The sequence below is a fragment of the Aplidium turbinatum genome, chromosome 5 (genome assembly GCF_918807975.1).
Source record: "Aplidium turbinatum chromosome 5, kaAplTurb1.1, whole genome shotgun sequence".
NCBI lineage: Eukaryota > Metazoa > Chordata > Ascidiacea > Aplousobranchia > Polyclinidae > Aplidium > Aplidium turbinatum.
The window spans coordinates 3,821,954-3,844,110 of NC_137476.1; the positions used below are offsets into that span (position 1 = coordinate 3,821,954).

Consider the following 22,157-nt stretch of genomic DNA (forward strand, 5'->3'; position numbering starts at 1 on the left):
CGCTACTACAACCACATCTTTGTTGTTATCTTCTGCATACTCCAATGCTGCTGAAACGATTTGAGTGTCCGCATCTCCCAAACTGCTTCGAACATCATGACCTTCTCTTCGCAGCTCGTCTGATAGGAAAGATATGAACTGTGATTTATTCTGCTCATTCTTCAAAAATACTTCTTGGTTGAATGTTGGGATCATTTCTAAGTTATCCAAACTTACAAAGGCACTGATTTTCCCTGTTCTTCGTTTGTGTTCATGATCTTTTACGTAGGGACCATTATCATATCCATCAAAAACTATACACGGTCGTCCATATTTCTTGTTTACATACTTTGTGTATTGATCCAAAATTGACCGATATGGACGATTTTTGAGCCACTTTACTTTATGCAGCAGAGCACCTCCATCCAGTATATGAAATGATTGATCCCATATGTAGGTGGAGGATGTGACATCTTTCTTTAAAGCCTGTCCCAGTTTTGCTTTGCTTGATTTTCGCATCATCGAATTCTAAAACAGCGAGGTAGGAACGGCTGTCAGCTCATATTGGAAATAGCTTTGTATATCCTCTTCTCTCTCAATCAACACAAGCAACCTGGAAAATAGGAGCAATGGGTCGACATGCACTTTCTCCTTGTCGATTCTTACACCAATCTTTAGTGCTTCCAGCGTCTTGATCTGATCTCTCTTCTTAATTTTTGCTTCTGAATACGAAACACCATCTAGTTGATCCTGGATTGCTTCACCAACACTTTCTGCATCATCACAATTGATTCCATCTCCTTCTGTTGCTGTAACTCCTGTTGCAATATTTCTTAGTACAGGCTCAATTTCATAGAAGGGGTTATGGCTTTCAATCCAAGATCGAATCTTTACCAAATCATCATTGTCTCGCTTCATACGGCTTGTTCCTAATTCTGCATGTTGATTGCTTGTTTTATGTGTGTTCCCAGTTAATGTTGTCATAGCGTCATGTATTGAAGCGCAAACATGCATCGTGTGTACCCAGGTCAGCATTACATTTTCTGTCATCCCTCTTCCACGGGTTAAGCCACCACGTGTCTTCAGTGAGCGCATAAACACCTGTTCAATCGACAGATCAGTCCAAATTCCGTTCCAAAATCGAGCGCTTCGTCGGACAACATGATATCCGTTGAGCGTGAACTGTTCATGCAAATCTGGGAATGTTGATGGGAAATCATTCATCATTTGCAGATAAAGTCTGGCACTCTTTGCGTAGTTGATATGACCTTATTCAAATACCAACAAAGATATTAATCATTAGAAATCCCATATGCTGTATAGCCTAACTATAAACAATCCGGTTTACATCGATTCGAAATACAGTAGAATCAATGTAGTAGCCTACCGACCATACCAACAGGAATGCACGTGTCTGACACTCTAAAGCAGTTTACCTTCAGACATCAACTGCTCCTCGTACTGAAACGGTACAACTGTGATTGTGAACTAGGTGATCATGGTTTCATCCGGTTTGAAGTTCAAGTCAGTCTACGCACAACAAAGAGCCTGTAAATTACGTCGAAATTGCATGCTTTTATCACCCAGATCACATATGACAAGCCGACAATGCTGAAGTAACCCAGTTTCACATAGAAAAGAGATTTCTGGTCGTTACAATTATATAAGAAGACTTTGCATTGCATTACACATACAAATTGTTGTTTATTAATTTTATTTTTTTCTGTCGTCACTATACAGTAGGCTATATGAATCCGAAATTTTGTTTTTGTACATCATTCGCTCTGAAGATGCGCATTGCCATGATGCGCGAAATGTCAGTGAAGCAATAAACAACGTATCTGTTTCTGCTTTTCCTGATGAATGGATATGAATCCATTCATCAGATGAACGCTGCAATTATTGTTAGAAAAGATACGTAATATTCCTGGTAAATATCCAAACTTCTCAGTATTCACTTTATTTGAAAATCGAAAAAGTGAGTTTTGACAAAATTAGGTAGAAATACCTACCTTTACTAAATTTGCTATCAAATTTTTTGCTCAAAGTCGATTAAAGAGGATTTTGGATATGTTAATCTACATAAAATTGTGCTTCTTTTGGTACCAAATTTGTTAAGTTACGAATTTTTTCCAGGTTGACCCTTTTTTTGAGCTTAGATGACTACACTAAAAGCAAAGAAATAGACTGGGCAATGAGAGGGTTGCCAAATTAGTGCATGTTTATTGACACTTTGGATGGAAAGAATCTGAAACCCTAGATGACGAGCTGTTCAATGTCGACAATGAAGACTGTCGACATATTATCAATGACTGAGATTATACCGGCTCTTAATCTTTCTTTCTTTGGCTTTTGTTGTTCAATGTTTACAATTTTGTTCGCTGACTGCATGTTAGGCACAGGTGAGCATCTAACTTGATAACATACTGGTATCATACGTATGTTCATCTATGTAAACTAATGATTGGACCTATCTATTATTAGATATTAGTAAACCACAGTATTTTTCTTTTTTTGTAGGATGAGCACAGGAAATCTTATAGGTTCATTCAAAATATGATGGTAATAAACATTAACTATGAGGAGTAATCATTATTAGTCATTCACATTTGCAAATTTCAACAACTGAAGTTTTACCCAGTTTCCCCCAGTTTTTCCCAGTTTCCCCCAAAAGGTTTTTCCCAGTTTCCCCCAGGGTTTTACCCGGGTAAAACTAAAGTGGGGGAAACCTCCTTGGCCAACCCTGCGTGTCTGAGTGGTTGAGGCAAAGGCTATTGAATTTTGTGACACGGGTTTGATTCCCACCCTTGCCATAATTCTTTTTTTTCTTTAATTATCAAGTTCAAAGCAAGAATTAAGTCTCTAGCTGAGTGCGAGAACGATTGCTATGCTGCAGTCACCTGGTTCATAGGGAAAATTGCCCAATGTTAAGGTGTTTTATTGGACAAAACACTCCATCTGCTGCAGCAAACTGCAGATTACACATAAGCGGACGGGAAGGCAACGAAGCCAATCTTCGTGTCCACCTTTAGGCATGCCTTCAAGTGTCCTGCTCTTGAGCGGTGTCGAACTATATTTTGGAACGCCCAGCCCGTGCTCCTCACCACTCGGCTATGCAGCCGACTACTAGTCTTCTAGACGGCTATAGACTACACTCTACACTATACAGGCTTATGGATAATTCGACGTTACTTCTATGTAATTCAATGCTACTTATGGTGCCTATGGGTAATTCGACGCGACTTATGGGGCTTATGGGTAATTCGACGCGACTTACGGGGCTTATGGGTAATTCGACGCGACTTATGGGGCTTATGGGTAATTCGACACGACTTATGGGGCGTATGGGTAATTCGACGCGACTTATGGGTACTTATGGGTAATTCGACGCTACTTATGGGGCTTATGGGTAATTCGACGCGACTTATGGGGCTTATGGGTAATTCGACGCGACTTATGGGGCTTATGGGTAATTCGACGCGACTTATGGGGCGTATGGGTAATTCGACGCGACTTATGGGTACTTATGGGTAATTCGACGCGACTTATGGGTACTTATGGTGCTTATGGGTACTTATGGGTAATTCGTGGGACCGTCCAGCACTGCTGTGGAAGACATGTTTTCATTTGGAAAAAACATTATGCATCCCAAACGCAGCAGATTGTCAGACAAACGTTTTGAAATGCTTGTGTTTCTACAAGGAAATAACTACCGGTAATAGGCTAAGCAGCTAATTATAATACATTCTCAAAACATAATGTCTGCTCTTTATTCATAGCTATTGTTAGCCTAAACAAATACTTTCGTTTTGTGAGACCCTGGCTAAAATAGCGCAAAGAATTAGCGCTGACGCCGTCAATTTCTTCGAGAGCTGACGCAGTACCGGTACTTTACGCCGTAAAGTTTTTAGGCAATTTGCGCTGACGACGTCAATTTATTGACGCGTACAGTCGTACAACACTACCCATAAGCCTTATGGGATGGCACTACTGTTCCAGTAATCGTTATCATATCATTTTACTATTTTATCATTACTGTGTTCATAGCAAAAAGTATGGTAGTGGTACTAGCTGCAATATCGATATAATATAGATTACTACCGATACAGTACAGTACCTTAATACGCGGGATTGATTGAATCTTTATCCTTGGACTGGGAAAGCTTCTTGTAGAGCTTAATCCTGGCAGTTTCACATACTTGTAGAGGCTTTGAATCACTGACGTAGGCCCGGTCACCGAGATTAATAGAGTGAAGTTTCCGATTGTTGAAGTCTTGTTGCTGCGAAATTATTCCATCCATTAGATACCACTGAATGGAGAGCAGTCCTTAACGTGTGTTGCTCAAGCGCACACCCTGAGGGTCGAACCAGTGCCACTTGATCTTGAAGCTTTGTTCCAGAAGTAAGAATATTTAGGTAGCAGTAGCATGGACTGGAGTATGCATAGCTGTACACAGAGATTGGATGTTTGATTTAATATTTATTCTTAGTCTGGGAAAGCTTCTTTGAAAGTTTAATCCTGACAGTTTCACTTTCTCTTTTGCACATGAAATTTTTAAGTTCAATTGAAGTATGACATGAAATATATTTGACAACATCAGCACAGATGGTGCACTTCAGAACAATAGATTTAAAATACTGAAGATTGAGCCATGCAAGCTTATAACGTTTTTTTATTTTATTTATAAAAGATAGCTAAGCATAGGCCAATGTAGTTGTAACTCGTATCTACAGTACATTGCTTAAAGTTTAGATATATGGATTATGGACTCTACAGAAAACATCTTAAAATCCATTGTGGATGATTACAATGCAATTGAAAGGTATATATGCTCAGGCCTTGAAATTCACGGCGGACACCGCGGACATGTCCGCCATCACAGCATGTAATGTCCGTGGGAAGCACCCTCTAGATCGGTCATATTTGTCCGCCGAGAAATAACACAGGAACTAGCGATAAAAATCGTCATTGCATAGCACGAACAATTGTTGCGATTGTGGGAATATAATTTCCATGCATTATAGCGCTCATCTAGAAAATGTGAATACTGTATCCCTTAGATTCCATTCAAGCAGAAAAACTTTCGATTTTTACATTGCTTTAACGATTGATGACATTGAATCAGCGTAACAAAGGTGAATTCTTCGCTAAGAATCGATGGGAGCACGCGCAACTTAGTTCAAGTCTTACGTCACAATGTCTGGCTTTGATCTCTGAGTAATATTGATAAGGCAAGGTTGGTTACAAAATTAGATTATACGAGTAGGCTACTACAGCAAGATGTAGCAAAATTTGTTAAGTTTTGGTATTACAGTAAGAAAGAAAAGGCCCATGGAAACTTTACTTCCGCTCACATAACACGCAAAAATATACCTAAAGAAAAAAGCCCAGTGAAACTTTGCAAAGCAGAAAATAGTAGTGCGGTAGTGTAGAAGTTTCCCGACTCGTGCCCAGAGGATTGTGACACAAAAATCCACACGACCTCGTTCGGTGGAAGTTAATCAGTTATGCGGCGTATTGCAACTACACGGCGCTTTAACTTTTCGAGCGCACGTCGTTGGTCTGATAAAAGCCTTCGCTGAAATTTTAAAAAGCCTTCCAAACCGTAGCCATAGCTCTTAAATGGCAAAGAATTTTCAAGATAAAGTGATTAAGCATGACGATCGACGCTAAAACTGGCGTGTCCGCCGTGAATCTTAATTTGTCCGCCGAGATAGCTGCTCAGACCGGACACGTTTGTCCGCCGTTAACAAAAACGAATTTCGAGGCCTGATGCTATTGTTGGCCCCATTTAGTGCACATAACCACATGCTTGCATGTTCATCAGTTTTGTATTATTTATATTATTTTTTCTTTGATTGATCATGTTTGATCAGCTGTGATCTCCCATATGAACTTCCTCCATTCTGTTCTGTCTTTTGTTTTTAGTAGTACTTCCAGCATGCTTTTCATTCTCGTAATTTTCTTGATATTGTCAAAATGTTGAAAGATGGTTCTGTGACTTTACAACAATCAATTATAATTTTATGATGCTAAAGCTCAGGATATTCTTCAAATGACTATTGTTTTGTAACCTTAAAACCTATGACAGCTATTTTGCATGATTTGCTTTTGACTAACTTTTACATTGCAGTTCAAATGATTTGCTTTTGGGATGCTGCAAGAAAATTCAGCAAAGTATTTGTGTCATCATAAAGCAGCAATTACTTGATGTTAGAAAGGTTTCCAGTGAGCTGAAAAAGGCTCGTGATCATTCATCACAGGTATTTTTTTCGTTAAAGACTGTTTAAAGGAAAGATTTTGATATATCATAGGTAGCCTAACTAAAAAGCTGTCTCAAATGAATACCAAAAAAAAACAATTACTGATCGTGTTATACAGTTTTAATAAAGATAAGTTTTCGCGTACATTAATAAGACTTAAAGGAAACTCAAGATTTAATTAATGGATATCAATGTAATAACAATAAATTTATTATGCTATGTTTTGTTATCTTACACAAACCGATATGTTATTTAATTATAAATTTAGACCCAAACTGTTCTTGATTTCTTTTACTATCTCGTTGATGAGCTTCCACATCCAGTGTTTGTCCCGTCAACTGAACAATGCCACGCACTTGTGAAAGAAGATGCAGATGATTACTTAAATGAATACACTGGCAAGTTTTTATTTAATTTCCGATTTTGTGATATTTCATCTTTACTATTTTGGTTAAAGCTTTTAGAAGCTGTATAGAGGTGAGGTTAATGTTTATGCCAGTGGCTCTCAGTCCTTGTCACTCATTCAACATGCACCACAATAAACGTTTAATGTATAGACAGAATCAATAAATACGCCACAATGTTTTTACCAAGACTGATATCAGGCGATTTATTGTCATTCGTACGCAACTACACTTATATATATATTGCAAAGTGGTGTTTTTTATACTCACCAGCACAATTTATTATCTAATTATTATCGTCCAACCCTTACAATACAGAGAACAAGAGACGTTAAATCGTATACATAGATATCTAGAGATTAATGTGTAACACAAAAGAACTGATTTGATCCTACAATCCTATTTAAAAATGATCTCTTAAAAGCTTCACAATGTAAATACTAATGACGTGTTTTAGCATCAGGTTATCAGGCACCATCATGTTTCAGCTTCAGGCTAAAACAGGTCGTTAATATCTACATTGTGAAGTAAGCAACGATCATGCTGCTAAAAGCAAACCCCAATCTGTTGCACACTCTTAAAAGTTACCACACATTCCCAGGGGCCAGCAGTCCTCAGTTTAATTATATACTTGCATATGTGTGATAAAGCCATGAAATTGTTTTTTTGAGACATAATAAAACTGGACACTCAGATCTTTCAATCCAACAGTGGTAGTGTGCCTTGTGCCATTATGCCATGGCACTGGTTCATACGTTTGTTTTGGGATGTGTTGTGTAGTTGATGTAAATAGATATGTTGTAATCGGCACTAGGAAAATTGCCCGTCGGAAAATTGCCCGTGTGGGAATATTGCCCGCCAGAAAACTGTCCGTGTGGGAACATTGCCGTCGAGAAAATTGCCACCCGGAAAATTGCCCGTCTTTGAGTAAGAAAATAGCTGTGACAAAAGTCCAGCTGGAGTCTGTATTGAACCATTGTTCCTCAAATAGTTTAAACTTAGCGTCCAGCTGTGATAAAAGGCGTGATAAATTTAATCTGCAAATACAAAAACTAAATGAAAAAATGCTTCTGGGGAATATAAATATCAACTCTTTATCTCATGCCGACAAAAGTATACAGCTTTACACTGTGTTCTAAGGACAGTCTTCTTTCGGATTAAGCTATTGTCTTAAATTTTGTCACCCCAAAATGGTGACCATCGTAAAAAGTAAGCGCTGAAAAGACATTCTTGTAGATGAATTGATGGATGTATTTTCATTATTTGCCTTCTGTATGATCGCTTTGGTTAACACATGAGCAACAATAGTAATCATGTAAATTTCTGATATCAATTAAACCTTCCCCATACTTGTCATTCCCACATGAAAGTTGTTGCTACTTTCAATGTCTAAATGATAAATTTATGATGTGATGTGCCTTTATTACTGCGAATTGCCTAATGTGCATTTTCAAGTTTGCTACAGATTAAAGTAGGCTACTTCATGAATTTCGTCTAATACATGACAAAGATCAGTGTCAAAACGTGATAATTAAATCTCGTCGCACCAAGCTGGTTGCAAGGGTCCTAAGTTTAGACTATTTGAGGAACAATGGTTCAATACAGACTCACAGCTGGAGTTTTTTCGCAGCTATTTCTTCCTCAAAGACGGGCAATTTTCCAGGTGGCAATTTTCTCGACGGCAATCTTCCCACACGGGCAAGTTTCCGGCGGACAATATTCCTACCCGGGCAATTTTCCGGCGGGCAATTTTCCTGTCACGGTTGTAATCGCTTGGAGGAACCAACAAGGTCGTATCTTGAACTTGATTGCCTTACAGTGTTGGGTCATTTGTGATCCTCACGTTAATCTTCATTTATATATCTGTTGAATTGTTGCAAAAATGAACGAATTCTCACCAGGATGTCCACACTTTCACAAGAATGCAAAACAGTGTTGCCATATTTTCTACTTCTTAACCTTTGTTTTTAGATTATTTTTAATATTAATAGATTTTGCAAATCTCTTGTATTCACGGTTGGTTCAAATTACCACTTGCTTGGAACTGAAGCAGCTCCATGATGTGGCTAATAGAATAATATTGTTATGGATGCAATTGATTAAAATGAAGAATGTGAAGTTACATCAAGAACTGCTCATAAAATTAGTTGATCTCTTGACAGGTACGTTGCCCCTTTACTTCACTATTGCGTATGAAACTCTAGCAAATAGGATTGCATGCAAAAGCAAACCTTTTGAGCATGTACGTTTTTTACAGGATTGTTATGTGCAACATATAGTGAAGACTCGGTCTGCTACGATTTGGAGATATCCAAATTCCGAGAAAGTCTTTTTCAGACACAACCTTTTTCAAAGATTTCTAAAATAGCACAGTGGCATCTGATTATTTAAAGGAATTAGCTTATAAGAGGTTAATCAAATAAAGTCTTCAAAGCAAAAAAGTCTCAACTAAAGTCTCCGCAAAAAAAGTATCAAACAGCGTTTCATAGCCATACTTGTGACGCATGAATCATTATCACGGTTTACACATCTGTGGCAAATCTGGCAATCGCTTTCTTAAAACGTACCTAATAAATCAACATTATTAACCTGTCAGGCAGACTATGTTTCTTTGTCAGATGAAATCGCCCCCCCCCCCCTCAATGATACTAACATGATCCACCACTGTGACATGTCGACCAAACGTCCTGTCGACCAAATGTCTGTCGACCAAATGACTGTCGACCAAATGACTGTCGACCAAATGTCTGTCGACCAATCGACCGGCCACCAAAATAATCGTTGCTAGATATCGCTATAGCCTATACCCGCAAGAATTTACATCTACCTCACCGAAGCAATAACTGCTCGTTTGCATGGGTATGGGAAGGTAAACACAAAAACCGCCTAACTAAATGATCCCCACAAATTCTCTAAATAAACAGAAGCTGTCGCTGGTCTTTCAAAAAATCACTGAATTGGTTTTCTCCAAAAAAGGCTTTCTCCATATAGGGATTTCTCGGTGTCGGCGTCTCCAAAAACGGGCCATTCCGGTAAACATTTGTAGTGCATTGTTGTCTCTTTGCAAACCTTGCACACTGCTTAGTGCTTAGATGAGAGAATCGTGTCGTTTACTAAGGAGTGTTTTTGGTTGTTTCTCAAGAAAAAAACTATTTTGACTCGTTCCTTCTTGGTTATTTTGCATATTATGAAATGTCACTGATTATTATCATTGCATCATATGAAATATCTAATATGAAATCACATTTATTGCACTGAAGATGAATACAGTATAGTTTTCGAAACGTTTGCTGAACATATGTTTAGTATCTACATTTTAGGCTCTGTATTTTTGTTTAAATATCACTATTCTGCAGAATTACACGAGATTGAAAACTCTTTCTTTCCAATGAATGATGATTTTAAAGAGACCGGTCATGACATATCATTGAAAGCCTTCAGACTTACAACAGCAGAATTTCTAAGCATTCCATCTTTGAAAATAACTTCTTTTGAAGGCTTAGAGAGGTGGCAGTGTGTGTGTACTGGGTTGCTTCAGGTTTGGATAACGCAACTCATCAAGTATAATTTGCTTAGGCTATTATTGTGAGTTTGTGTGCCTGCTTTCATGGTTGAAGTTAAAAACAATGCTCTTCAATGAGATCTGTGTTGGCAAAAATGCTAGTCGTTATCAGAAACTATTCATAATATTTTAATGGCAGCGCACAATGAATCATCCTTTATTAATGAGAAATATTTTTAGCAGTGTAACAAAAATTAAAAATACTGGTTTTGAACAAATAGTTTGATTGGTAATGAGAAAGTCACTGTAGAATTCTAATCCAGGCAGTTTCACAGACTTGTAGAAATTTAAAAAACCCATACAATGGTCTGGTCACCGAAGTTGAAGTGTTGGTTTATATAACCAAATGTTTATTGACAGTGCTATCCCTTAATGACATTTTGAAATGACAATGTTATTAATTGAGCAACATCTTAACAGTTTTGTTTGCAATTTATTTTAACAAAAAGTGCACTATTAGGCTTAGAAAACATCCGAAGTCGCGTGTTTTAACAAACATCTATTTTCAGCTTCACGCGTGCGATGTGAGCATGCTGGTATTCCACAAATGCGACGATATTTGGCGGGTGATATTTCATCAAATTAAATTCGGTGGTTTGTCTTTGAAGGTCATTTCCATGAAGTTTGCAAGGATGTTTTATGAGGAGTTCCCATCATCCGAGGTGTGTGCTTACTTGGCAGTTTGTTTTCCAAAATGTTGGACGTACCGCACATGAAATTTGTGAATTGTGATGCAACTACTTGGATCTGTGCACAGTATTCAGCAGTTACTGCACCCAAAATTTTAAATAAAATAATTTTTCAAAAATTTGTTTTTCTTGTTGAATTGCATTTCTCAAAGAAATAATTGACGCCACTACCAGGGTTGGTTGATTTAAATCAAATGATTTAAATCATTGATTTAAATCATGATTTAAATCAAACAATAAAAATCAAAAAAATCAATTAAAAAAATCAAATGATTTTTTATTTGCTAAAATAAAAATAAATACATCAACAAACGTTTCACTGCTTCTCTGTAATACAAAAGTTATATTTAAATACTTTAGGCTATAGGCTATGCATGCTTTGAAAGGCAACTTAGTTTACTTGGCAGTTCACAAACGGTGTTGTTCACTAAACATAGTTTTTGAGCGAGTTTTTTCCACTTTTGGTCTGGTTCAATCAGAAGCTCGAAATCGATTGGGCACTGCAAAAGCTGGTGAGCTTGTATTTATGTACAAACTTCTCAATGCAAAATAAACTGCAATTTTGTGTCATCTGAACTTTTATTGTTTTGGTATGGAATGTCGGTAACATAATTATATTACACCGGTAAACATTCTTTGCAAAAGCCAAAAAGAGTGGTTGTAGGCTATGCATCAGTTGAGCAAAAAAGCAAAGTGATGTGTGCTCAAACCTAAGGAAAGATCTTAGTGTAGTGAGATGACAGTCTGAGACGTACCTCAATCTCGATATGCACATTATGATTTAGTATAAAGCAACATATCACACCTACTTAAAAATAATAAAATAATTAAATCAAGCAACCCTACTTAAAAATATGTGCAATAGACAGGCTAGCCTACAATATGATAATAAAAATGATTAAACACTTGCAAACCAAAGCCTTTCAATCAATCAAGGGGTTAAAAATAATTCTGCTATCTTACTACAATGATCTCTTTCCCCCAAGTAGACGCGACGCTTTTTTATATAAAAAAAATCAAAAAAATCTGATTTAAATCAAAAAAATCCGATTTAAATCGATTAATCCGATTAAAAATCCGATTAAAAAATCCGATTTTTTTGATTTTTTTAAAAAAATCATGATTTTTTCCAACCCTGGCCACTACATGTTTTCGCCCATGAAATACATTTGAGTAACTGGAAGATTTTGACAGAAACAGCGAATGTCTGAACCTCAAACGTATCCAGAAACTTCGATCAACAAACCGCAAGAAAATTGTTCTAAAATTCTACTATTTTTTCTTCACAGATTGCGGACTCTTTCACATCCTGTGCCATTCCAATGATCGAGCAGAGCGCTACGGGCAGCGCCAAGTCTTCTTATTTAGAGGTGGGATGCTGTGAAGAAGAGATCAATAGTTATGAAGAAGCTTTAACTGAATTTATTTGTTATTTCTTTGGTACGAAGTCGACTGGTGATCGATTGTGTTTGTCCAATTTACCAAAACCAAGATTACAATTAGACATAAGATACACTATCATGCTTACCGATATACTTCTGTGTGATCTAAAGCCTTCATCATGTGATACACCATGTTTATCTGTCTGTCGCTATATCGTCATCACAGCACTTCATCGCTGGGCCGGTAAGACAGAGGCTTTGTCCTCGCAGTTTATCTCAAACTGCCACAAGTTGACACATTTCTTGGTTAGAGAAAGTTTCAGTCATCCTGGTAATGAATTTCTATCTGATGTTCTTCTCTATTTCTTTGTGTTTTTGTGTTATGTTGACAAAGAAAAGAGTTTTTCCGTTTCCGAATTCCCTCCAAGTGCTTCTCTGAAGAAAAGCGCACATCCGCTCTCTCGGAAGCGCTCCCACGCGGCTGAAGAACCAAAAGATGAAAATAAAACCACAAAGAAAGATCCTCCTCATTTACTTGAGGTCTTACAAAACGTTTGCAAGGACCTGGCCGCAGAACAGGAGATACTGGCTAGCGAGTACAAAAACCAAGAAGTTGCCTTAGATGGAGTTCTGAAGAGGACAAGAAAACACTTAGAGAATTTGTCACGATTGTTTCAGCCGTTTGTCCTATCGTTTACTATGGTGAAGGACGACAGCACATGCGTTGCTTTGTTTTGCCACGTCTACAAGGAATCGGTAATTTCAAATGTTTTCATGAAGTGCTTGGAAAGTTTTAGTTTCATTGCGACCGAATGCTCGAAAGTGAACAAGGAATTGAACCCGGACCTTGTGATTGTTGTTTATGGGTTGGTTGCTAAACTAGGACAATTATTTGCCAATTGGCTTCATATTGTACACGATGAACTGCAAAAACCGCAGAATCAAGAAGCCAAGAATCTTTCAGACATACTCGCTGTTGTGTTATCTTTATTGTGGCTAGAAGACTTCCCTGCAAACGATTTAAAGTTTGGTTCAAGAAACCTTTTCTCAAAAACTTTCATGATTACATTGTCTCAAACGTTGCATGCTGTTGGGTACACAGAACTCAATGCTCTCAAGAAAAATGAAGCAGAAAAACTTTCAATTGTCAATAGTTGTCTCACTAGCCTGGCAGTGTTGCCAGCCTCTACGGCCATCTTGTGGAGGTTGTCGATTCTTGTGCGGTGGAGTTTCTCGTCTCGTTGCTTGAACGTTGAAATGACGTCATTTTCATTGCTTCCGACTATTTGTACTAAAGCCAACTCGCCTGGTATCAACCAAATTGTTACTGAAGCGGTTGGTTATCTAAAAGGAACAAAGCTTGACTCTGTTTTTGATGAACTGGTCGACCAACTCATCACATGCCTTCAACCACTAAAGGAGGCATTGTTGGGAAAGTCTTCTTCCTGCACCTATTTACGCGAAGTTGATCATTCCCCTACACCTGCCATGATGTTGCAAAGGAAAATTTTGAGAAATTTTGATGAAGATTCTTTGCCGCTGGATGGCAGTAAATTGACTTTATTTGTTGAAATTGAAAGGGCTACCTGTCAAAGTTTGATTGAAGCTAGCTCTACTCATCGTCACAAAGAACGAGAAACATTGTTTGGTCTGCTGGTAGGCGGGATCGCTAGTGTGCTTCAACATGCCCCTAAAACTGACCCACAGGCTCACACTCTGCTGGTAAAGTGGGTAAAATATCTCGACTCCGACTTACCTGTAACAAATCTCGAATTAGACTTTCTGTCCATCGGCGGCGATGGCATGGGCAAGTGGCATGGGATTTTCCTTGAGCAAGTGACGGCTTTGTTACGGTAAGCAAATTTTTGATTTTGAAGTTAATGTACCACAATTCAATAAATTTGTAACATTTAATTTTGCCATTACTATTAGAAGGATTAAACTTAGTCAAAGCAACTTTGTACCTCTATATATACCTCTATGCCATGTCATCGCAGTGTTGCATATTTTGGGTTGTATGGAACTTGCCTTTACGTCTCCGTGATGATATAATGAAAGACAAATTTTTATTTTCTGTTTCTTTAGAAAAGCTGTGAAAGACAAGCAAACTGTAACATTATGCAACATATCTCGCCTTTGTGGAACCCTGGCCCGTATGTGCGCGCATCGCAGCCTCACTGAAGAACCGCTCTTTACTAGTGCTTTGTGTTTTTTATGCAAACTTTTTTCGTTCGTCTCTGTACAAATAAGCTCCTCTGCCCATCTACAACTGGAAGAGTTATCGAATTTATACGAAGCAGCGTTCAAGAGTAACAGGTCAGTAAAGGCAAACCCTCCTCCAGGAAGTTGGTCGTGTTGAGCCAAAGCGATTAATAGTATAAGCTCCCAGAAGATATGCCCACGTGTAACAATCTCGTTGTTTGTTGAGAGATGTAGACAATGCTATCCATGATTTCCAAAGCTTTGCTTTATAGAAGATGCAGTTTACTACCAATATTGTTGGTTGCAAGTGATGGATTGCAGACTTTTTTTCAAACGTTACCATTGAGCATTGTACAGTAAAAGTTGGTATTGATACTATTTTACCTAAAATTGTAGAATGGTTATTTAAATTACAGGAAGAAACTTTGTTACTTTGTTGCTGAAGCGTTGGTCGATGGGCAGCACAAATCTCGCCGACCGCTATGTGTAATAGAAGATACGGCACACTTGTTCCACCTACCGGTCCAGGACTTCTTGGCGGGAAATCTTCAATATCTCCTCCCTCCTATTGTGGTGTGTGACTCCTCCTGCCCTCCGGACAAGCGAGAGGAGCTGCTCTCTCTGGTAGGGATCAGTTGTTAGAGCTAGGATTGTGCCGATGATGCTTTCGAGCGTTTGGTCGAAAGTGATTGTGGATAATTTTATACATTTTAGAATGAAATAAGTTTTTGTCACGCAAACAATGTTTAACACTTGAGTAACTTTTTGAAATACTTTGTTGTGCTACTTTAGTGGAGAGATGTTTACTAAGTTTGTCTTTTCATAGTTACATTTCGAGGCTATGACTGTCAAAGATGAAACGTTTAAAGCAAAATTGATATTAACATGTGTTACTGTCTGTTGAAATGATGTATGTGATTGTGGTGCAGATACAGTGTTCCCTCAATGAGATGCGACTGTGTTTACTATAGTTTTCCAGAACATCCAACTGCGCAATCCCTGACGTCATCATGCAGAACTTCAAGTTTATTTTCTGCCATGCTGTGGTCTCAGGATTTCAACTTGAACCACTTTTCAATTTCCTAGAGAAGCAAACCAGACTCAAAAAGGAATCCCTCATATTGTGAGCATCGTGATTGGCTTTGATTCCTTTGCTTGGTTGCTGTGTGTTTTGATAAAACGGAGCGTATTCGTCATCCTCCGTGTGCCTTAAAAGTTATTTTGAAATATCTTTTAAACGTGTCAGTTTTTGATAAAGATCTAGCCTACTGTAGCAGATGCAATAAAGGTGATTAATCAGAACTTTATCTAATTAGTTTAAAACTAAGAAGGAATAACTTTTGCTTCAAACGGTTTCTCTTGCAAGGCCCACTTCTGTGTGTAACCCTTGTATATGAATATAGAAAACCTAAACTGGCTAAGTCATGCGCCACCTAAGGGTTCATGCTAGATGTCCTAGCATCAGGCGCCGCACTTATTCAAATAGAATAAGCATAACAATGAGAAAAAATATATTTGAATAAGTGTTGCGCCTGATAATTGCGCCTAGCATGAAGCCTCAGGTGGTGCATGACTTAGCCAGTTTAGATTTTCTATAACTGTGTTAGCTCTGCTGCATGCATTGAACACTTTGTTTGCAATTGCTACATTTTATCCTTGGAATAACCCTTGCATATGTAATGTATACGACGTAATATAACAATATGGCTTTTTATTGAATGTCAATCTGTTTTTTTTTCTATTTACATTTACTCTGTGTTATTAAATTCCTCTCTTGCTTTTACCTTCAATTTCAGAATGACATATGGCAGCTTAACTCAACTCTTGTTGGCGCACATGAGCATTAGCAATGAGAGGATTTGCGAGGTTCTCCAACTAATGCATGAGGTGAAGACGAACGATGGCAAAGTGCTTGCAGTGTCGGAGCTTGTCAGGCCGCACTTCTTGTCCTTGCTCACCTACTTCAATGGTCAACTACGGCTTCCTACAGTCACTTTCTCTGATAAGAAACAGGCGAGTTGTTCATTTTTGTTTTTGGGCATGCAATGCATGTCGTTCGATGTCCATTAAGGGATGTAATTTGTTGATACGTGCAAAGCAGCCGCTGGAATGTCTACTTGGAGTGAACTACCAAAGTGGTATAGAATGGTGAAAGTAACTAACTATATAATAAACCGAAAATTAAGTTTCACAAATATCCAGACAGTAAATCAGTCATTTTTTGCGTTGATTCAACGTAGACCTGCAGATGTTGAATAAATGCAAAAAAACGACTAATTTGCTGTCTGGGTACTCTGCATAGTTGCTTTGCTCACCAGAGTGGAAAAGACCTATTTTTTATTCTTCTTTATTTGTGTCCAGACTTTTGAGAGCTTGATCTGTCTTCTCAACATGATGGACAGATCGGACGTGACCGCGGTATCGGTAAAGATCGTGAACACTGTGTGCCTGGCGCAACAAGTGTTTGCGGACAGGTGGGTACTGAGTGTTGTATCCTAGTTACGCTTTCCATAACATTGCAACAACGTTACAGAACTGATTTGTCCTGTTGGGTCTGGTTTAACATTCATACTGTGCTATTTTAAACTATGTAAATAACATAACCGATTATTATTATTAATAAATTTGGATGTTCATTTTCTGCGTTTCTTTTGAAGAGTGTGAAAGTAAAGCAGTGAAGGCAAAATCATAAACATAAAACTGGTTGTTATTGCTTCATTGACGTTTTGCGCATCATAACAATACGAATCCTCAGAACTGCTAGCATACAATGTGTTTTCTCCACAATATGTGTCGCACCAGACTTCTTGGCATCACTGCGGTGTAGCTAACTGCTCTTGGCTGATGCTGAGCTGCGTCGGAGTCTGCCTCGCTTTCTGACCTAGTCTTATTCTGAAACGATCCCTGTTCCATATCTAGAAAGCTAAAACCTCAATTGCTAAGGTAACAGGGATCAGTTGTCAGTAGATGTTACAGAAAATATATTTCGCACTTATTCAGTGCATCGTCAGTTCTGATCTGCGATCTGCAGTTCATCACTGCGGTGCATTATTAGTTGATTACTTCCATTTGCTGGCAAGGGCCTGGACATTATCCTCAATTATCAAGGTTGCCCACTGCCCAGTTGGTCGCTGTGACACCTGCTTGTATTTGCAGTTAACTTCATAGTTTGAGATTGTGGTTTATTTGTTCCAGCTCCCACGCTGATGTCTGTTGCAAGGCCTGGCACGCACTTGTGCACTGCGTGGACCCCGTCATCCTTGGAGGTCTGCTCAGCCAGGTCGCCGTCATGCTCATGCCATTTATGGGGAAGTACCCGACCCAGGTGAGGTCACGTTTGCATCTCGGTGATGACGTCATGATAAGGATGAAGTACCCAGTTCATTGGCTTTCTCAGCAGTGTCGTTTAGTTTTAATGGTACTTCAAAACTATAATTAGACTGCCACTTTGATCAAAGTGTTGACGTTGAAGGTGTCAGTTGTTTGGATGCCTTGTATTTGCTCAACTCAACTCAAAACTTCTCTTCATTGATTTAAGGTCTCAGGGATTCTGGAGTACTTAGTGGTTGACCAGAAAGCTCACACTGGGAGCAACATCGGTGAACTGTCCTTCCTCCCAGATGATGCGTCACTGAAGCGTGTCCGTGATCACGTAGCGAAAGAAATGAAGAAGAACAAACAGAATCAAAACAGCTTCTTGAACACCCTAGAACAGGTCGCTTGATTAGTTCGTATGGTATATTACTGTAGTTGTGCAATGTTTGTTTTGTGTAGTTTGTGTGTTAGTCCCGAAAGTGTATGTTTCATTGAATCCTTCATGAAATGAAGTGGTTCAGCTGACGAAGCGTTCGACATTGAATACGTTGTTTTCAATGTTTAACAAATTTTACTCAGACAACAAATCAGTTGTTACATTGATTTAACGTATGCAGACGTTGAATCAATGTACAAAACGACTGGTTTGCTGTCTGAGTCATGATTCCCCTCACAAATCTTAATAATTCCCCTCACAGGCTTCCAAGCAGCTCTCTCACGAAAGTGTCGATGTTCGCCTCTGTGCCCTCGCTCAACTACGCCGCGTCCTGCAGAGCAACCAGACCGCTCTACAACGTCACCTGCTGGCGAGCGGTGGTTCAACCGACCTCATGCAACGTGTGGTGACGTCATTGCTGGCCTGTTGTCGCGATGGTAACAGCAACGTCAGGCTTTTGTCTGTCAAGTGTTTGGGCGAAATCGGAGCCATGGACCCAGACAAGTTAGTGCTGCCTTGGTCTGCGATGAGACGGTGGCGGCTTAATTGGTGTTTCTGTACTTTCTATAAGTTTGATTTGTTGAATCGAGGAACCCTTTTGGGGGAGAGATGTGTGTCGCGTTCAGTTAGATGTGGTTTAAGAGGGAAGGTGCAGAAGACAGTGATCGATGCAGAAAAGCGATTTCAATCCTTTTGCTGGTTAGAAAAGCGTCATAAAGCGAAAAGTTTAATTTTGAATCGGTAGCATACTAAAGGATGTGATATCATGTGATTTTTTACTTATTTGGACCATTGAAACTTCCAATCGCTCACCCATTTCATCCGCTCTCATTGATTTTATTTGGAATTTTTCAGATTGCTGCAGTGCCAGCAAAGCAATGTTGGCAACTCCCCTATGCGTGAATCCTGCTTAAGTTTTGAAGAGCAGGATTTTGCTTTTCATCTTCTAACTTGCCTGGTTCAAGCTTTCCTCGCCGCCAACCCAATCCATCAGGATGTGTCTGCCTACGCTATCCAGGAGTTACTCAAGGTCTTTGAATGCAAGGAAGGAACCAGGGACGTCCCTGGTACGTGGGTCCTCTTTGTGTTCTGAAGATTTGTTCTTTGTGTCCAGTACAAGTTTTAACTTTTTTTTTATCTTTTAAACTTCATCCTGGCAGTTACAGATACTTGCTGGAACTTTGAACCACTGACGCTGGGCTAATCACCGAGATTGGCAGATTGAAGTTTTAGCTTTTAATTAAAGTGTTGTCTCCACTTGCCATCTTGCTTACCAAGTTTAATTTAATTTCCAAGTTTTCCAAGTTCAATTCACCCAGCGCTTTTCTCCTAGCCAATTAGCAAGCGTTTCTTTTAGACTTTGAACCATAGCCAAGAATAACAAAAACATTTTTGTTTTTCTTGACAGGCCGCCGTTTATGGAGAAGGTTCCCGGAACAGACCCAAGTAGTTCTAGAACCTCACCTGTCGTCCTGGTAACGTTTATTAATTGAAACTCAGATGATGTCAGTCAATGTTGTGGCCCTTACTCTTTAAACATTTGTTCCATGAAATGTCTTCTTCTCAACAAGGTGTTTTAGAACAATAAATGCACCGAGATGCTTGCCAATATTTGCCAACTATAATGATATTCATGTTCTGTTTTGCACTCAGTGCGATAACATACAGTGCACTTCGATCACAGATACAACATAACAAAAAGAAGCGTCATTGAGTCAGTTGCTTCTATTACTTTGGCTTTTGCCTTTAGGTTCTTCTTCTTGCGTTTGAGGCCGCCGCAGATTACGTTGTTACATCCAGGCACAGCAGCCAATGGATTGTCTTTTCATCGAGCATTGTTAGGTCCACATGTCTATCTTGTGGTCGGTATACAGGACATTGATAGATAATGTGGTGTGCAGTTTGAAAATCTGAGCCACACGCACAAGATGGTGAATCGGCGAAGCCCCACTTTAGGTGTTTATGGTGTCTTGTGCCTTTAGGTGTCTTGTCGGTACACAGCCGCGTGCTCTGGAGCGGTGTCGAACCACCGCCTATCGAGTGTCGCAGAGAAGTTTTCACCACTCGGCCTCGCAGCAATTTGTTAAAAAAATCCCGGTTTTGCCTACAGCTGACTGCCTACGTCACCCCACCGCAACCTTGCATACTTGCGTGGTTTACCTTCAAAGTAACCCACGCTGCCAGTCATAGCTTTAGCATCTTATTCAGTTATGTACTCAAGAAATCCGATATCAACCTGGCAACCCTGAAACGACCTATACTCCACCGCAAGCAAAACATGACATTCAGGGAGTGGATCGGGAGCTTCTGCGCTGTTCTTATGCAAATGGTAAGTCTCCCTCGCTGCTTGTTTGTGTTTGTTGTTGTTTCATGGATAAGTTTGCAATATGACCAGTACTGTATTCAGCAAACCAACACAAGGAACAATGAAGGATAAAAGCTGTTCCTCGTGTTACAAACTTCCTTTTGGGATCATTCGAAACTTCCTTTCGGAATCATCACATTGGTTTCAACGGTTGCTTAACGGCCACACGCTGATGCAAAGAGTTAAACAAAGTTATATAAAACGCGCCCGGAACCCAACCTGCAGCCTTTTGTATCTAGCCTATAAAAACATTGATTTTCAATAGACGCTATGAAAATCGTCGTGACGACTCGGATATTATCACCACTGCTACATGATGTTTTGTCCATGTCTCTGGTATCAATCCTCAATAATAATTTGGTGCTTATTTTTATTGTCAATACGTTCAAATGGTAAAGTTCAAAGACTGAAAGATCTAGAGTTCATTAGAGCTGGCCGTTTATTTGTCTTTAGGCCTCCTCAGTGAGTACCTCACCAAAGGTGCGCGGTGTGTTCGACGCATGCGCCTCTGTGACCCGCAATGACGTCAATGTGGCGCTCTTCTTGCTCCCAGCGACTGTCGTGGAAGTTTTAAAGTGCGGAGATCAGCATGTCTCCTTCATAGCTGAAGAGGTGAAGTGAATCTGAGCCCAACTTTGTTTTGTTCTTTTGCTGCTTTCTAAAGACTTTAGAGCAAAACTACACCGAAAATTAAAAACTAGCCAGAACATATACCAAAGCAAGTAATGCACTGATGAGTTTAATAATTGCTTTTAGTTTTTCAATTGAAATGGTTGCCCAAGCCCTTAGTTGATTGAGGTTTCCAATGAAACTAAACCGTTCTGTTCTTTATATATATTCAATCAAACAAGCAAAATTTTACACTCAAGATGAAACAAGATTAGTTTTCGAAGCATAAACCGTGAGTCTAGTTTCGACATGTCAGGCTTTGTACTCATCGTTTCTTCATTGAACATCATGCTGCTCTCCCGCGATCTGTCAGCTCTTGGAACAACTACCCTTCGAAAGTGGCGTCATAATCAAAGTACGACGAAGGCAACAAAGCATGATACTAATGATGATGATGATGCAGGTAATGGCGGTTCTAGACAGCACAGAGATGCTGAAAGATACCAAGGATGACGGGAAGTCATCAGTCCTCCTGTCCTCTCTTCCATCAGGGAACACGGATGACCAAAACAGTGACAGCTCTAAAGAGGTTCGTATTACCAGACGACCATAAGCGATCTTTATGACGTCATTTTTCATCGACATAATTCACCATGACCTAACCTGCTTGTGATTGTGATGTATGTACGCATCCAGGCGGTGCATATAGTGTACAATGTACATATCACATTGCTTTACTTTTAAACGCTTGGAGAGTTTTTACCTTTTCTCGTTATTGATGTGTGAATAGAAATAAATGCTATTTTGAATTTGATGTTAAAAGTAGCAACATTGTTGCAAACAAAAGCTCAGATATTTTTCAATATTTACTCGAGCTGTAATTCAATTTCAACCATATTCGTTTGTGAATTGGATTTTGTTCCTAAACAATTTTGTTTCTATTCTAAAAG

At 39.1% G+C, this 22,157-nt stretch overlaps 2 protein-coding genes across 2 annotated transcripts in view; one reads left to right on the forward strand and one right to left on the reverse strand.

Moving 5' to 3' along the window:
• Positions 1–507: 507 nt before the first annotated feature.
• LOC145770253 (uncharacterized) lies at positions 508–1,203 on the reverse strand. The gene has a single exon (XM_082581852.1). The coding sequence runs from the start codon at positions 1,201–1,203 to the stop codon at positions 508–510; it is 696 nt and encodes a 231-aa protein (XP_082437978.1).
• Positions 1,204–4,680: 3,477 nt separating this feature from the next.
• Positions 4,681–22,157, forward strand: part of LOC145770257 (serine/threonine-protein kinase ATR-like) — a 36,733-nt gene continuing 19,256 nt past the window's right edge. Inside the window, exons 1-20 of the mRNA XM_082581855.1 lie at positions 4,681–4,802; positions 6,114–6,243; positions 6,512–6,641; positions 8,639–8,809; positions 10,004–10,185; positions 10,719–10,871; positions 12,188–14,133; positions 14,366–14,596; positions 14,899–15,106; positions 15,454–15,605; positions 16,279–16,495; positions 16,844–16,956; positions 17,678–17,807; positions 18,021–18,197; positions 18,496–18,741; positions 19,099–19,300; positions 19,642–19,708; positions 20,442–20,586; positions 21,052–21,210; positions 21,671–21,796. Coding sequence (XP_082437981.1) covers positions 4,744–4,802; positions 6,114–6,243; positions 6,512–6,641; positions 8,639–8,809; positions 10,004–10,185; positions 10,719–10,871; positions 12,188–14,133; positions 14,366–14,596; positions 14,899–15,106; positions 15,454–15,605; positions 16,279–16,495; positions 16,844–16,956; positions 17,678–17,807; positions 18,021–18,197; positions 18,496–18,741; positions 19,099–19,300; positions 19,642–19,708; positions 20,442–20,586; positions 21,052–21,210; positions 21,671–21,796 — 4,944 coding nt within the window. The 5' untranslated portion in view covers positions 4,681–4,743. The remainder of the gene's footprint in view (positions 4,803–6,113; positions 6,244–6,511; positions 6,642–8,638; positions 8,810–10,003; positions 10,186–10,718; positions 10,872–12,187; positions 14,134–14,365; positions 14,597–14,898; positions 15,107–15,453; positions 15,606–16,278; positions 16,496–16,843; positions 16,957–17,677; positions 17,808–18,020; positions 18,198–18,495; positions 18,742–19,098; positions 19,301–19,641; positions 19,709–20,441; positions 20,587–21,051; positions 21,211–21,670; positions 21,797–22,157) is intronic.